The sequence below is a fragment of the Macaca thibetana genome, chromosome 13, assembly GCF_024542745.1.
Source record: "Macaca thibetana thibetana isolate TM-01 chromosome 13, ASM2454274v1, whole genome shotgun sequence".
Taxonomy (NCBI): domain Eukaryota; kingdom Metazoa; phylum Chordata; class Mammalia; order Primates; family Cercopithecidae; genus Macaca; species Macaca thibetana.
The window spans coordinates 2,954,677-2,970,137 of NC_065590.1; the positions used below are offsets into that span (position 1 = coordinate 2,954,677).

The 15,461-nt window shown below is 39.8% G+C and overlaps 2 protein-coding genes across 6 annotated transcripts in view; one reads left to right on the forward strand and one right to left on the reverse strand.

The window, feature by feature from the left end:
* Positions 1 to 15,461, forward strand: part of MRPL30 (mitochondrial ribosomal protein L30) — a 39,482-nt gene that overhangs the window by 12,937 nt on the left and 11,084 nt on the right. Inside the window, exons 1-3 of one of the 4 annotated variants that reach the window (XM_050755172.1) lie at positions 10,698 to 10,749; positions 13,407 to 13,561; positions 14,736 to 14,813. In XM_050755172.1, coding sequence (XP_050611129.1) covers positions 14,763 to 14,813 — 51 coding nt within the window. In that variant the 5' untranslated portion in view covers positions 10,698 to 10,749; positions 13,407 to 13,561; positions 14,736 to 14,762. Of the gene's footprint in view, positions 1 to 2,052; positions 2,073 to 10,643; positions 10,750 to 13,406; positions 13,562 to 14,735; positions 14,814 to 15,461 lie in introns of those variants that run through there. The other 3 variants (XM_050755173.1, XM_050755171.1, XM_050755174.1) reach the window with 3 other exon arrangements.
* MITD1 (microtubule interacting and trafficking domain containing 1) overlaps positions 1,145 to 15,461 on the reverse strand; it is a 977,552-nt gene continuing 963,235 nt past the window's right edge. Inside the window, exons 2-8 of one of the 2 annotated variants that reach the window (XM_050755142.1) lie at positions 10,331 to 10,550; positions 5,840 to 5,941; positions 3,393 to 3,529; positions 3,226 to 3,312; positions 2,422 to 2,537; positions 1,432 to 1,492; positions 1,145 to 1,352 (exon numbers count right to left, since the gene is read on the reverse strand). In XM_050755142.1, the coding sequence (XP_050611099.1) occupies positions 1,257 to 1,352; positions 1,432 to 1,492; positions 2,422 to 2,537; positions 3,226 to 3,312; positions 3,393 to 3,529; positions 5,840 to 5,941; positions 10,331 to 10,481 (750 nt within the window). In that variant the 5' untranslated portion in view covers positions 10,482 to 10,550 and the 3' untranslated portion in view covers positions 1,145 to 1,256. Of the gene's footprint in view, positions 1,353 to 1,431; positions 1,493 to 2,421; positions 2,538 to 3,225; positions 3,313 to 3,392; positions 3,530 to 5,839; positions 5,942 to 10,330; positions 10,628 to 15,461 lie in introns of those variants that run through there. The other variant, XM_050755141.1, reaches the window with a different exon arrangement.

Consider the following 15,461-nt stretch of genomic DNA (forward strand, 5'->3'; position numbering starts at 1 on the left):
GTGCCCAGCCAGCATGTTCTTTGAGCTGTGGACTACTCACTACCTCTAGCATACAACCCCTCTTCCAGCCTGTCTCCATGGAATCTATTCTGTCTCCAACCACACAACTGGCATCTGGATGAAAAGCTTACCCAGAACAGTTGATTCTAAGCTGCAAGGCTTTACAAATGTGCCAGCCAAAGTGAGTAAGCTGCAAAATGCATTTGGATAACTGAATGGGTGGATTTGCCTTTATGGAGTTAGGTAATATTGCACAACTGCATGATGGTAAACGTTTACCAAAGACAATTATCTTTTTTTTTTTTTTTTTTTGAGACGGAGTCTTGCTCTGTCGCCCAGGCTGGAGTGCAGTGGCCAGATCTCTCAGCCCACTGCAAGCTCCGCCTCCCGGGTTTACGCCATTCTCCTGCCTCAGCCTCCCGAGTAGCTGGGACTACAGGTGCCCGCCACCTCGCCCGGCTAGTTTTTTGTATTTTTTAGTAGAGACAGGGTTTCACCGTGTTAGCCAGGATGGTCTCGATCTCCTGACCTTGTGATCCGCCCGTCTCGGCCTCCCAAAGTGCTGGGATTACAGGCTTGAGCCACCGCGCCCGGCGACAATTATCTTAATTGTAACAAAATTAACATTTTACTTTCCTGTTTATTAGTCCCCAAGTCCATCTGTCTTTTTTTTTTTTTTTTTTTTTTTTTTTTTTGAGACAGGGTCTGGCTCTGTCACCCTGAGGTGCATTCTCAGCTCACTGCAGCCTCGACCTCCTAAGCTCAAGTGACCCTTTCACCTCAGCCTCCAAGTAGCTAGGACTATAGGCACGTGCCACCATGCCCGGCTCTTTTTTTTTTTTTTTTTTTTTTGCAGAAACAGGTTGCCCAAGCTCCAAGCTCCATCTGTCTCTTTAAAAGCACTCTAATCCATGGTGTCTTTTCCTCCTGGACTCAAAACTCCCACAGGCAAAATTAAGATCTAATTCATCTTCCTAATAGAGGCTCATTATTTGTTGACATGCTCCCGCAGCCAAGTAACAGAAAAGCTGGTAAAATGTTTAAATTAGCTGTATTACTTGAAAGAAACGTTGTAAATCTACGGAGTAATATATTTACAAAAATATTTAGGATTGTTCCCACAACCGAATGATGGATCCATAAATTAGTAGAAATATAAAAGTTTATTGTTAAATTCATACATTATAAAAGTGATCTTTTAAAAAAAATCCAATATTCACATAAAGTAGACATAATACAAATTAGGCTACTGCCCATCATATATTTTTTGTATGTTTCTTATGAAAAATGTCCACTGTTGTTTCATGACATGGTCTTAAATCAAAATCACAATATCCAAGGGAAAAACGACTCTAAGAAGAGAAGAAAAGAGTATCATTAAAAATGATACAAAAACAGTTCTACACATTTACTCATAAGATTATATCCTACCTGTGGTTTCTTAAAATAATCAAGTCCCCTTCCAATCTTAATCATCCATCCATTGTTGAACCTGTTGAAATTAGTATATAGTATTATATTCAAGACACTAAAGTCAGACTATTAATAAAGCTGTAGTGCATTAAGTGTCAGCAAAATTTCCCCCTAACAAAGCAAACCACTTCCTCCAGTGGCTTGAGTTGAATCAAACCTGGGGTTCGTTATGAGCTGTGTCCACAATGAAAACAGTCATAGAAACAATCAATTGATTTAATTATCTGATAGTTTAACCTTGAATTTCAGCTTGTTGATAAAACTTTTTCGTGTTCTACTAACAAGTGGTGGCAAAGTGTATTCAGGGCAACTGGTGGTGTTTCAAGAGTTCCCCTACCTAGAGGTGGGGAATGTGCAGGAGGAGCCCAGGGCCCTGACCTCTGCTTTAACTACAGCAGCTGCATTTTCATCTGTTTTGCATATTTAGTTTGTGATTAAGTTTTTATTAAAACTGAGTGCCCTTGCTATAAACATATAACCACTGTGCTAAACAAAAGGAAGATATCACTAAAATAACCGCATATTCTGTTTTCTTATAGACTCAGCAAATTGTCATGCCTACTAGAATAATTTAATAACCCATAAGAAGTAAAGCCACAGTAAGTAAATATTAAGTTCACTAGAAAATAAATTATCCTACTATCATAACACTATATATACAGTGGAGTAGACAGAAAAGTATTCTCTTTTTCTCTATGACACAGAATATGTAAATATTACTCCATTAGGAAATAGTAAACTCACACACAAAACACTTGGCTTACTTTGTCCAAAAGTAAGCCAAGTGTTTTTTTCCTTCTCAGAAGTGAAAAATTACTAAATGGAGTTTTTGTTGAATTTTAAATATTTATAAATAAATATTAAATATATGCAATTATATAAAACATTCAAAAAATTTTTTAAGTATATATGGACTGCATGAAAATTACAACATTATTGTAGACTGACCTAATTTCTCGGTCATGTATTGAAGAAGAGTACCGCACTTCCAGCAGCACTCCATGGCTCCTGAGTGACTCTTCTATTTCTTGCAGGCCCCTACTTTGCTGCACTTGCTCAGTGCCCTGTTAATTGCAAAACTACGATTATCTGCCTCAGTTATTATTGTTATCTTAAACTATCCCTAAGCTATACAATCTATATCATAGGTGGATTAAGATGGAAATGTTCTATACTCGTTTCAATGCCTACTATCTCAAAGAAGCAACTAAACAACGTGAGGTAGTTTAAAGAGCAATTGTTTTTATCAAAATAATTTTCTTTTCTAATGTGGACATAACTCCATCCTGTCTCCTTAAATGTAGTTTGGAAGAGTTTTAGTCATCCAGGTGGAGCTGACTTCTTTTGAAATCAATCGTAGAAGTCATAATTATTTAGAAGCATTCCTATTTTAAGTCAAAATCAAGATAGAGATGCCCACTACCACATCATGCTACCAACCCCCAGATATAATAATTGGTAAAGAAACAAAATTGTCCATAGTACAGACAGTGTGATTGCCTCCTGGAATATCCAAGAGACTAAACTAACAAACTATTTGAATAAGCGCATTTAGCAAAGTGGCCAAATACAAAATCAGCATCCTAAAATCAGTAACATTTTTCATGACATGCTGTGCATACTGTTAGATAACAAGTTAATTCCCAAGGAAATAAATCTAGCTGAAGCACTGCATCTGTGTTTTCCTTGACGGGACTACATCTTGTAACTGAATAAAGAAATAAGAAAGAGTAAGTGCTTTCAGGTACCTACTTCATCCAGAGAGGTGAGAAGGTGAATAGTTTTTACTTTACATGGCCTCTTAATAAGCAGCTCACAAAATCGAAGAAAGTTATACAGCTAAAAGACATTAGAATGGATTATTACTAACTTAGTACGTTGAATATAGTATTTCATTATATTTTAGTACATTCACATACCTGATGAGTATGTCTAATATAAGGATCTTCTATCCAAACTTCTGTAACTGTCTCATTAAGATATTCGCGAAAAAGTGACTCGTAACTGAAACCCGTTGCATTCTCTTCTATTTTAATTTGCTTGTGATATTTTCCATCTATAAAACACAGGCTTCAACAGTAAAACCAGTGACCATTTTTTTTACACATTTTATATTTTATATATAGTGATTAATCAGCATCAGATACACATTAATTTTTTTCACTTATTCATTCAGCAAATACTTATTGAATGCCTACTAAATATCATACACATTGCAGGATGTTACACACACAAACGTATTTAAGGCAAACCATTACATTAGTGATTTCTGCCTTCACAGAGGCTAGGCAAGGGGGAAAATCCAGAGGGTTCCTGGAACAGCTCCTTCAGCCGGATCCTATAGACCAGGCAGTTTGCTGAAGGGAGTAGTGTATGTATAAAGGTATCCAATAACTTCCTGTTACCATGGGTAGCACCACATACTATAACTCAGTGGCTCTGTGGTTCTTCTCTTCAGACTTGTCTTTTTATGTCTTGTAATCTAATAACTAAAGTGAGTATTAAACACGAATGCAGGGCAGGGCGCGGTGGCTCACACCTGTAATTCCAGCATTTTGGGAAGCCGAGGTAGGTAGATCATTTGAGGTCAGGAGTTCGAGACCAGCCTGGCCAACATGGTGAAACCCCGCCTCTACTAAAATTATAAAAAGTAGCCAGGCATGATGTCAGGCACCTGTAGTCCCAACTACTTGGGAGGCTGAGGCAGGAGAATCACTTGAACCCAGGAGTTGGAGGTTACAGTGAGCTGAGATCGCACCACTGCACTCCAGCCTAGGCAACAGAGCAAGACTCTGCCTGAAAAAAAAAGAAAAAAGAAAAAACATGAATACAGTATAATATGGAGCTTTGAAGTCTTTCTTGGCACGTGTAGAGTTTTAAACAGAAATTTACAATACTTCTTAATAACCCAAGCTAAAGATGGGGATGTCACAGGATCAATTAGATAGATCTATTGCTTTTGTTAATTCAAAATGAACATTGAAAAGTTATCAGAAACCTTTAAGGTTTTAAAAAAATATGACCCCTGGCTGGGCGCAGTGGCTCACACTTGTAAACTCAGCACTTTGGGAGGCCGAGGTGGGAGGATCACCTGAGGTCAGGAGTTAGAGACCAGCCTGATCAATATGGCAAAACCTCGACTCTACTAAAAATACAAAAATGAGCCAGGCGTGGTGGTGGGTGCCTGTAGTCCCAGCTACTCGGGAGGCTGAGACAGAAGAATTGCTTGAACCCAGGAGGCAGAGGTTGCAGTGAGCCGAGATCGTGCCGCTGCACTCCAGCCTGGGCGACAGAGCGAGACTCTGTCTCAAAAAAAAAAAAAAAAAAAAAAATGACCCCTAATGCTAGTCCCTAAATTATATGGTAGCCCCTAAATTATACTTTACACTTTGTTTAAAAATCAGTAGTTTGGATTCTGTTCCAAATATTTCCACAGAGATAATGTTGACAACTATGCCTCGTTTTTTAAGCCAAGATAGCCACACGGAGGTTAATTTAATCCCATGTACTCAAAACCACAATGCTGAAGGTACTATATTTCATCAATGTTTTGGAGTAAAATTCCATTCTAAATTTCAAATTGGGGTGAAGGAAACACAATTTTATTCGTACTGAACAAAGGAGATCGGTGGGGGATCCCCAGGGTATGTACTGATACAGAATAGTAGGAAGAGATGGGGAAGGTGGTGTAGAAAGCATAGAGAGGAAGAAAAGCTGGGGCCTGGGGGCACTGGCTTTGCAGGGCAGCAGTACCTTTGGCTACAGAAAGCAGCAAGTATGCACTCAGGTAAGGGTGGAAATGGCCATTTACAGACATTTGTAAACTGGATGCTTAGGAGCAGGGAACTAATGATCAATGGGGAACAATACCTACCTGACCTCTAATCATTAGGAATGCTTAACTCCTGAGGTGTTTTGATTCACAACAAAATCTGAGGGAAATCCCAGGAGTTTCTTTAGCTTCTTTCATGATTTTGGTCATTTCATAAAGGGAAATATAAATAAAATACACAATTTACATTTGGTATTCCTCTGTAGTATTTCTTAACATAGGGTCCACACATAAGCTTCATAGGGATTTGTGAACCCCTTTAAAATGGCACGTAACCTTCTCCAGTATGTGTAGCTTTCATCAGATGTTCAAAGGTCAAAGGGATATCTGACACTCCCACCCCCAACTAAAAAAAAAAACCAAACAATTAAGAACAACTCCTATATGGGAGTGGAAATGCAGATTAAATCCTGTAAGCTCCCAGGGACAACTGGTCCAGACCACACAGAGCTCCAAAGGGCAGGAGCCAGGAACACTGGGTGAATGGACGATCGTAGTCGTTTACGGATGTGTTTTCTAAAACAGCCTCTTTACCTTCTTTTTCTTGCTCCAAGTGCTGCTTTATGTTTTCCGCTCTGTCCATGTATTTGGAAATTTTTTCTCTGAGATTACATCTCTTAGTATTATCTTTGGTACCTACAAATTTAAAAATATATATCTTAGCAAGTATCAAAACAATTTTTCTATTTAATTTGGGCATTGTTTTCAGTTTCTCCAGTTTTCTACAAATATCCTATCCTTTAGTATGATTTGCCTCAGTCCTCAAATACACATGATAAGCTCAAATTTGGCTTGAACATCCAAGACCTTCATATTTACACGAAACGTGGGATGCAGCTTGATTTGGGAGTGGGAACGATTGACACTACGTCTCATCTCTAGGACACCAAATCTGGTGGGATGAAAGGTGGCTCATTACGTGTCAAACTCATGTCTGAGCACTATTTTATCCTAATTACCCACAAGTTTGAAGTTTTTGCATAATTAAAAGATAGCAAAAAATATTTATCTTCCACAAAACCAGCTACTCTTCCAGACCTCCCCATTATATAATGCACATTTTTCCAGCTACCACAAAAATGTTATTTTTGAATATACATGATCATAAAGTTTTACTCCAAGCACCCATCCTCCCAAATCAGTCAACAAATCACTTCTTGTTCCTTCCCTTCTTTCCTTTCAACATCGCTTATATTTTCCATAATAATTTCATTTTTTGTTTATTTTGAGACGGAGTCTCGTTCTGTCGCCCAGGCTGCAGTGCAGTGGGACGATCTCGGCTGTCTGCAGCCTCCACCTCCCGGTTCAAGCAATTCTCCTCTTAGTCTCCTGAGTAGCTGGGACTACAGACACCCACCACCATGCCTGTCTAGTTTTTGTATTTTTAGTAGAGATGGGGTTTCACCATGTTTTGGTCAGGCTGGTCTCCGACTCCTGACCTCAGGTGATCCGCCCGCCTTGGCCTTCTAAAGTGCTGGGATTACAGGCGTGAGCCACAGTGCCCAGCCAATAATTTCATTTTAATCTCTCATTTTAAAAAACATTTTGAGTTAATTTTATATTTACAGAAAAGTTGCAAAAATGGTACAGATAGCTCCTTCCCCTGGATTCTCCTAATGTTAACATATTACAAGCCATACTACAAATATCAGAGCTAGGAAATTAACGCCGAAACAATACTGTGAACTCATCTACAAACCTTATTTGAATTTCACCAATTTTTCCACTAAGGAAAGTGTTTTCTGGTCCGGATCCCATATTGCATTTAGTTATGTGTCCTTAGTCTCCTCCAATCTGTGTTAGTTCCTTAATCTTTCTCTGCCTTCTATGACCTTGACATTTAGGAATAACATCGGTCAGTTATTTTTGCAGAATGTCTCTTGTTTTGGACGGTCTGATGTTTGCTCATGATTAGACTTGGTTTATGCATTTTTTGGCAAGACAATCACAGAAGTGATGTACCTTGCTCAGTGGGTACGTGATGTTTATGTGTCTTACTACTGATGATATTAACTTTGACCACTTGGTAAAGGTAATGATCAAATCAGGGTAATTAGCCTATCTGTCATCTCAAATATTTAGTTTCTTTGTGGTAAGAACTTTGAAAATCCTTCATTCTAGCTATGTTGAAACATGCAACACATTATTAACTATAGTCACCCTATTGTGTAATAAGACACCGGAATTTATTCCTCTTATTTAACTGTATTTTTTTTTTTTTAAGAGAGACAGGGTTTCACCGTGTTGGTGAGGCTGGTCTCGAACTCCTGACCTCAAGTGATCTGCCCACCTCGGCCTCCCAAAGTACTGGGATTACAGGCATGAGCCACTGTGCCTGGCATCTAACTGTAATTTTGTACCCTTTGACCAACCTCTCCCCACTCCTCCTACCCCCTGCCCTTCCCAGCTTCTGGTAACCACTATTCTACTCTCTACTTCTACATCAACTTTTTCAGATTCCACATATGAGTGAGATCATGTGGTATTTGTCCTTCTGTGTCTGGCTAATTTCACTTAACAATTTCCTACAAGTTTGTCCATGTCACAAATGACAGGATTTCAATTTTTATGGCTGAACAGTACTCCACTGTATATATGTACCACATTTTCTTTATCTATTCATCTGCTGATAGACACTTGGATTGATTCCCTATCTTGGCTATTATGAATAGTGCTGCAGTAAACATGGGAGTACAAATATCTCTTCAACGTAATGATTTCATTTCCTTTGGATGTATACCCAGTAATGGGATTGATGGATCATATGGTAGTTCTCTTTTTAATTTTTTGAGGAATCTCCATACTGTTTTCTATAATGGCTATACTCACCTCTTATTTTGATTCCAGCAGGAGCTCCTTAATTGGTCTGCTTAACTTCAGTCTCTACAGGTTAATATCTACTTTACATTCTTGCCATATTCAGTCCTTTATTCAAGAAATATTTATTGAGAACTAACGACATGCCAGGCACTGTTCTAAGTGCTGTGGATACAGCAGTTAATACAACAGACACAATTCTCCTCTATTGTTCCAGTAGGAAGAAAGAGAACAATAAAAATAAGTTGGTAAAACATGTATATTAGATTGAGGTAAGTGCTATCAAATAAAATAATGGAGGACAGGGAGTGCTGGGATGGGGTTATAATTTTACACTGGAGGTCTGGGAAAGCCTCACAAAGAAGGTGATATTTGTGTAAAGGCCTGAAATAGGAGAGAGTGTGCCATGCAAATAAGTATCTGTGAGAAAAGAGCACATTCCTGAAAGAGACAAGCCCTGAAATGCAACTCCAATTATGTTACTCCTTTGTAAAAACCTTAAATGGTTTCTCCTTGCCTGTGGAATGAGTTAGAATCTCCTGGTAGTCAAGGCATTCACAATGTGATCCAAGCCCCTATCTACCTTTAAACTTAACTTCTCACTCTTCCTCTTCAGACACGTGCTCAACCAAACTACTTATTTGGTAAGACAGCACAGGAATTTGAAGACTCTTAGATGAATTTCTGACTTCTGAAATTCTTTTTCCTCCAAAGCCCCAATCAAACTCCACCTCTACCTTTCCACCCTCCCATGACCTTTAACTGTGGAAATCCTCATTGTGCCTATCTATAGATATCTCTCTCCTGGCACTTATTGCCTGTATTAGCGCTATTTGCATTTTGGTCTTAACCCATCTGTGTCATGTTACATGTAACCTCTACGGGATCAGTGAAGCACACTAGAGAAGAACTGTGATTCTCCCGCTTCAGATTCCTGGTGCAGCCAAAACTTGAGCAGTGTTCCACCTGACCAACACAGTACACCGTCTCTCTTCTGGGATTCAGTATACACAGGCCCTGGGCTCTGACTGTGACTCTACCACCTCCTAGTGGCAGAACTTGAAAGCGAACAATATTTTTTATGCTGTAAAGCGAGAACACCATCAACTCCTACTTGATAGGGCAATTGGTACAGATGAAACGAGATCATACTTTTAATGTTCTCTGCAATGCCTGGCACTCAGCACTGAAACGTGATAGCTACGCTTAGTGCTGTTGTCACTGTCATCATTATCATCAAATAATGCCCCAGGCAAGGTAGAGTTTATAGTTCTGACCAAAGCACCAAACCATGAAGGGCTTCCCTCTGCTGCCTCAAAGCTTCGGTAACACTTTAATTATAAGAAGCTTAAACTAGAAAGCTTAGTTCAGACCGGTAGTGTCAGTGGGTTGGGGAGCAGGAGTTGATCTTATCAATTTAATACATAAATAGTAAGTGTCTACTGTGAGCCAGGGTTGTGCTGGGTGTTAAGGAATATTTGGGTATTTCTCAACATTGAATAACTAAGTAATAGGAAAAGTCTCACTGTCCCCTCCACAACCCTGGGCATTTCTCACACCGCACTTCATCCGTTTAAGAAAAACTTTTCTTCTGCCGCTACATAATTTTACTTTGGCTTGCTTTAAATGCAAATGTTTAAACAGAAAATTAAAAATAATCGTATAATAAACACCCTTATTACCCATCACCTAGATTTTTTAAATTAGCATTTTTGCTCAAATAGAGCTTCGATTTTTAAAAAATTTTTGCTTAAGGAAAATTAAGACATCATAGCATCTCTTTCTAAAACACTTTGGTCTGCATCTCTAAAAATTTAGGATAGTTTTCGGGAAAAAAAAATCATATTGCCTAAGAGAATAATTTTAATGTCACCCAATCTACATTCAAACTTTTCTACTAGATCCAAAAATGTCTTTCAAAGTTCGTACAAACCCAGGTCCTCTCAAAGCTTATATATTACACTGGGTTATATCTCTTAAGTCTTTTAAAATCTAGACTAGTAGCCTCCCCACCTTTTCTAGATGATATCAATCTACTAAAGATCTAAAGGAAAGCGGCCCGGTTGTCCTGTAGAATATCCCACCTTCTGTATTTAACTGCTTCTTCGTGGTGTGGAAGAATCGTTTTTAACTCATTCACTTCACCCCAGACACAGCAGGAACCAGTTCCTTTTCCTCAGGTCCTCCCCGCCTTGCCTCATTGCTCACCTTTCAGAACCTGCAGGAGCAGATCAATTCCCTCTTGGTAACACACCAGAGCCTGCGGATACCGCGACTCCGAATCCAGTTCTACCGCCCGCTTGAGCACAGTGGCTGCAGCTGTGCTCTGAGGATCCTGCCCCAGCCAGGACTTCGCCATAATTCCGGGAATTCTCCTCCACCTCAACCCAGGCTGAAGTGAAGCGGGTCTGCTGCGCTTCCGGGAAGCGGTCATGTGACACCCAGGCGCCTGCGCTCTCTTTCTAGGGACTTGCCTGACGGGGAGGGATTTCGTCGGAACAAAAATGCCCTAGGGTGCAGGTCGCGCTCACTGCGACGGCAGGCTTTGAGTGTGGCACTTGGTAGCTCTTCCTCTGTTCCGCTTCCCTTCGGTGGAAAAGTTCAGGTTGAACGTTTAGCGGGTGCTGGTGAGTGGGGAATGAGTGGCCGAGAGTGCGGCCTTCTTCGCAAGGTGTATCCGGGAGCCCTCTGCAGATCCTAATTGATTTTGCCTAATGCGTTCTGAGTTGGCAGGTTACGGCAGCCTAAATGGGTCTGCGCCAGATCCCGTCACATTGGCTCCCGTAAGGCCATTGGCCTGCAGGATCCCCCCTTTTCCCAGTTCGCGGGATCCAGGGCCACGCGGCTTTTTGGGCCCAGGCTCTGGAGCTCAAGGACGGAGCCGCCGAGGCTGGACAGCTTGGAAAAGGGAACCCTGGCAGCGTTTTCTGTGCTTTATTGATAATTTAGGGTTGTCATTGGGGATTAGGGTTGCTTTTTTTTTTTTTTAAATGAAGATAGAAAATTGTCTTTATTTTTGTATTGCTTCATTTTATAATGCAAACATCCCAGAGTTGGCAGTTAGAATATTTGCCATTTTATTAAAATTGATTTGTTACCATTTTGATCGAGACCTACCAAAAGCTGTTTGTTCTGCCGTTTTTGCCAAGAGGCAGTAATGAAGGCTGCCTACTGCTTGTTAGGCTCTAGGAGTTCACAGAAGAGACACGCTTCCAGCCTTCAGAGATCTCCGGTATCTCTGCAAGAGTGATTCTATGTTTTACATTTCAGAAGTGTTTTCCCCCTTTAATAATTATATACATTGACGGTTTAGAAAAAGAAATCGCTTTTTAACGTTCCTGTTGCACGCATGGTCATTGTAAAAAGACAAAAGAACTATCGGTCGGTGTGGGGGAGGAAAAACACTTTTTTTCATACCCCCAGGCGTATATTAACGCTTTTCTGACAACCTTCCAGAATTTTTCTGTAAATAGACACTTTCACAGACATTTAAAAAAATAGAAATGGGATCATACTTCTGTGATGCCTGGTATTTTCCTATTTTACAGTAGGAGACAGTAACTTTTACTTTATTAAAACGTATTCCTTGCCAGGCGAGGTGGCTCACGCCTGTAATCTCAGCACTTTTGGAGGCCAAGGTGGGAGGACCACGAGGTCAGGAGATCGAGACCATCCTGGCTAACACGGTGAAACCCCGTCTCTACTAAAAATACAAAAAACTAGCCGGGCGCGATGGCGGGCGCCTATGGTCCCAGCTACTCAGAAGGCTGAGGCAGGAGAATGGCGTGAACCTGGAGGCGGAGCTTGCAGTGAGCCGAGATGGCGCCACTGCCCTCCAGCCTGGGCGACAGAGCGAGACTCCGTCTCAAAAAAATAAAATAAAATAAATGTATTCATTGAGTCAAACGTGGTGACACCTAGCTCCAATTACTGGGAAAATTGAGGATTGCTTGAGGCTGAGTTCAATACCAGGAACTTAGGGAGACTCTTATCTCTAAAAACTTGTAACTTTTGACTATCACACCTTCAGAAGTCTGTACATACTTAAATTTCAGTTATTCTGCAAAAAAATATATTGTGTGCCTGCTATAGGGCAGATACCACTTTACATAGATGCTTGGGATACTTCTGTGAATATAACAGACCCAAAACAACAAAATCTAAAAACCCGTTTCCTATGGAATTAGCATGCTGTTGAATGGATATGCACCAAACAACAAACCTAACAGATAATTAAGTTACGTTAGAAGATACGCACAATAGAAAGAAAAGAGAGGAATTGGGAGTGTTGACAGCTGGGGTATGGGTTAAAATGTCAAATGATGTGATCTGGGTAGACCTCATTGAAAAGGTGAGATTTGAGCCAAAAATTAAAAAAGATAAGGAAATTAGCCATGTAAGTATCAGGATCATTCCAGGAGAGGGAAGAATTATTTGGAATTCTTCTGAATGGGATATTTGGTCTTTCTCATTAACTTATTCACTTATTTATATTAGTATGAACTTAGGGTTGTTTATTTATTTATTTATTTATTTTGGTTTGGGTTCTAAGCCAGTAATACTTCGTTACTTATTTTGTTGCTGAAATTGTTCCAGCTTTGGCTACAATTGACTCCAGTGTCCCTTTGACATACCCCGTCATTATGTTTTTTCCAGTAGTTCCTTTCTGGCATTACAAAGTGCTCCAGACATAATCAGCCATTTCTCAAAGGAGCACTGGTTCCTTTTATTAAAGAATGCAGCCAAGATCTGGGCACCCAGCGTGCTCGTTGCCACTGAATGCTATTGCTGTAAGTCCTCTCAGCTGACAGAGCCAACCCATGTGTGTATGCATATCTATTATTTCTAATCCCCCAATATCTATATTAAGCTACACATTATAAGGTGTGTAAGGATCATTGTAGCCTTCCGCTCTTGCTTATGTGTAACTTCCCACTTCGACAGTGAGAATCCTGGCCCTCTGGAACATTTTTGAGCAGAGCAATATGATCTAAGATTTAATGAGATGATTTATTGCTGATATACAAAAAAGATATTAGGGGAATTGGAATGGAAGCAGAAGTCCACTTAGGATTTTGTTGAGATCTAAGTGATCAGAAAGATTTTTTATAAAGTGTGAAGCTAAATATGTTGGAGTAATACCTAACCTTGATACGAGGAAGTCTGGTAAAATAATTTAGCATTAGACAGGTTCAGTTGCTGAGGAATGTTTCTGAGGTCTGGCTCTTTTCAGGAGACGTCTTGCATTGATTCTCACAGTTCCATTGCTTTATCCACATCACAGGAAAGACGTGCAGAACTTGAATGAACTAGAATCTGCGGGACACTGAATTACAACACTTAACCTATGTTAGTGTGTTGGAGCAGAAGTCTCCAAACCCCAGGCCTCAGATCCAGACCATTTGCTGGCCAGTTAGGAACCAGGTGGCACAGCAGGAGGTGAGCTGCGTTTGAGTGAGCATTACCACCTGAGCTCCGCCTCCTGTCAGAGCAGTCCAGCATTAGATTCTCATAGGAGTGTGAACGCTATTGTGAACTGTGCATGCAATGGATCTAGGTTGCATGCTCCTTGTGAGAATCTAATGCCTGATAATCTGAGATGAACAGTTTCATCCTGAAACCTTCCCTGCCACTTCTCCCTATCCATGGAAAACTTATCTTCCATGAAACTGGTCCAGTACCAAAAAGGTTGGGGACTGCTTTTAAGAATACTTTTAAGAGCATTCTTATTGGCTTTGTAATAATTTAATAATAATAAAAGCTACCATTTATTGAGGGCTTCCCACATGCCATGTACTGTTTTAGGTGCTTTGTAGAATAACTCATTTGCAAGACGACTATTTCTTTCTTTTCTGGGAGAAAAATTGTAACGCACGAATTAAGTAACCTGTCCGACATATACATGTAGTTCATGAACTTAATCTTTCTGCTTTCAGTATAAGTCAGTAGACTACAGTTGTTTTGTGTCTAATTAAATAAATATGACCTTTTTAGGTTATAGAAGCAATGCGTGTGCGTTGAAAATAGTTAAAAAAAAAAATACAAATCAGCAAAAACAAATTCTACTTTTTAACAGAAAGGTGTTACGGTTTAGTGAAAATGCACTCGCCTAGAAATTAGGAGAATGGGATTCCAGACCACATACTTTATTGATAACTGGATGCACTTGGATAAATCATTGAACTTTCTGGAATTCATGATCCTCATTCATAAAGTAAGGATGTGGGCAGTCAGTTCTAATAGGAGTTGAGATTTCTCCAGTCCCTTCAGGCTCTTTAATTTTCTGTGATTCTGTGGCAAAGTATTCTTTATCTGCCTTCATTGTTGAAGAAGACACTTTGAATGATAGTAGTTTTGTGGAATCAATCTAGGTCTGACTCATTTGATGAAAATGGGGTGTGGTTAATGTGTATAATTACTACCTGTGGTTGAATAAAATATGTATAAATTAATTCATGCCCTTATTGTATTAAAATAACCAATATGTTTTACTGTTAAACTTAAGTCAAGTTTACAATTAATTTGCTGCTTAGTTTTTTAATGCTAGAGAAGGGGAAACCTGTTCATTTCCAGGACATAGTTGACTCATGGGTCTACTTCCTACTTCCCACAGCCTCTAAAGAAAGCAGTCACTGCACTTATGGCTGGGATTTTGCGCTTAGTAGTTCAGAGGCCCCCGGGCGGACTACAGGTAAGTGTTTCTTTTCAAGAATTTGTCTTTTTCTATCCCTTATGAATTTTTTTTTTTTTAATCATTCCAAGGCAAGTTAAGTTCTTTTTTTTTTTTTTTTTTTTTTTTTTTTGAGACAGAGAATCTCACTCTGTCGCCCAGGCTGGAGTGCCGTGGTGCTATCTGGGCTCACTGTAGTCTCCACCTCCCGGGTTCAAGCAATTCTCCTGCCTTAGCCTCCTGAGTACCTGGGACTACAGGTGTCTGCCACTACTTCTGGCTAATTGTTGTATTTTTCATATACTCGGGGGTTTCACCATATTGGCCAGGCTGGTCTCTAACTCCTGACCTTGTGATCCACCCGCCCCAGCCACCCAAAGTTAAGTGCTTTCCCCAGTTCCTTTTTGATATTTTTTGGATATTGAGAGTTAATCTTGTTTATTTATGGTTTATCTGCTGTTTTATCCCTAAAGATCTAGACTCAAGATCTTTTTCTGGAAAACATGCCAATAAAAAATGGCCGTCATTGATTCCCCTTGGTCTGTCTTAATCTTAAAGTTTTAGGTTTTTTTTCCCCTTAGATTATGGAAGTACATTTTCAATAATACAACATTAGAAAAATATGGAAAATCAGAAGGAAGAGAAATAATCTCTAGGAGACCATCAGTG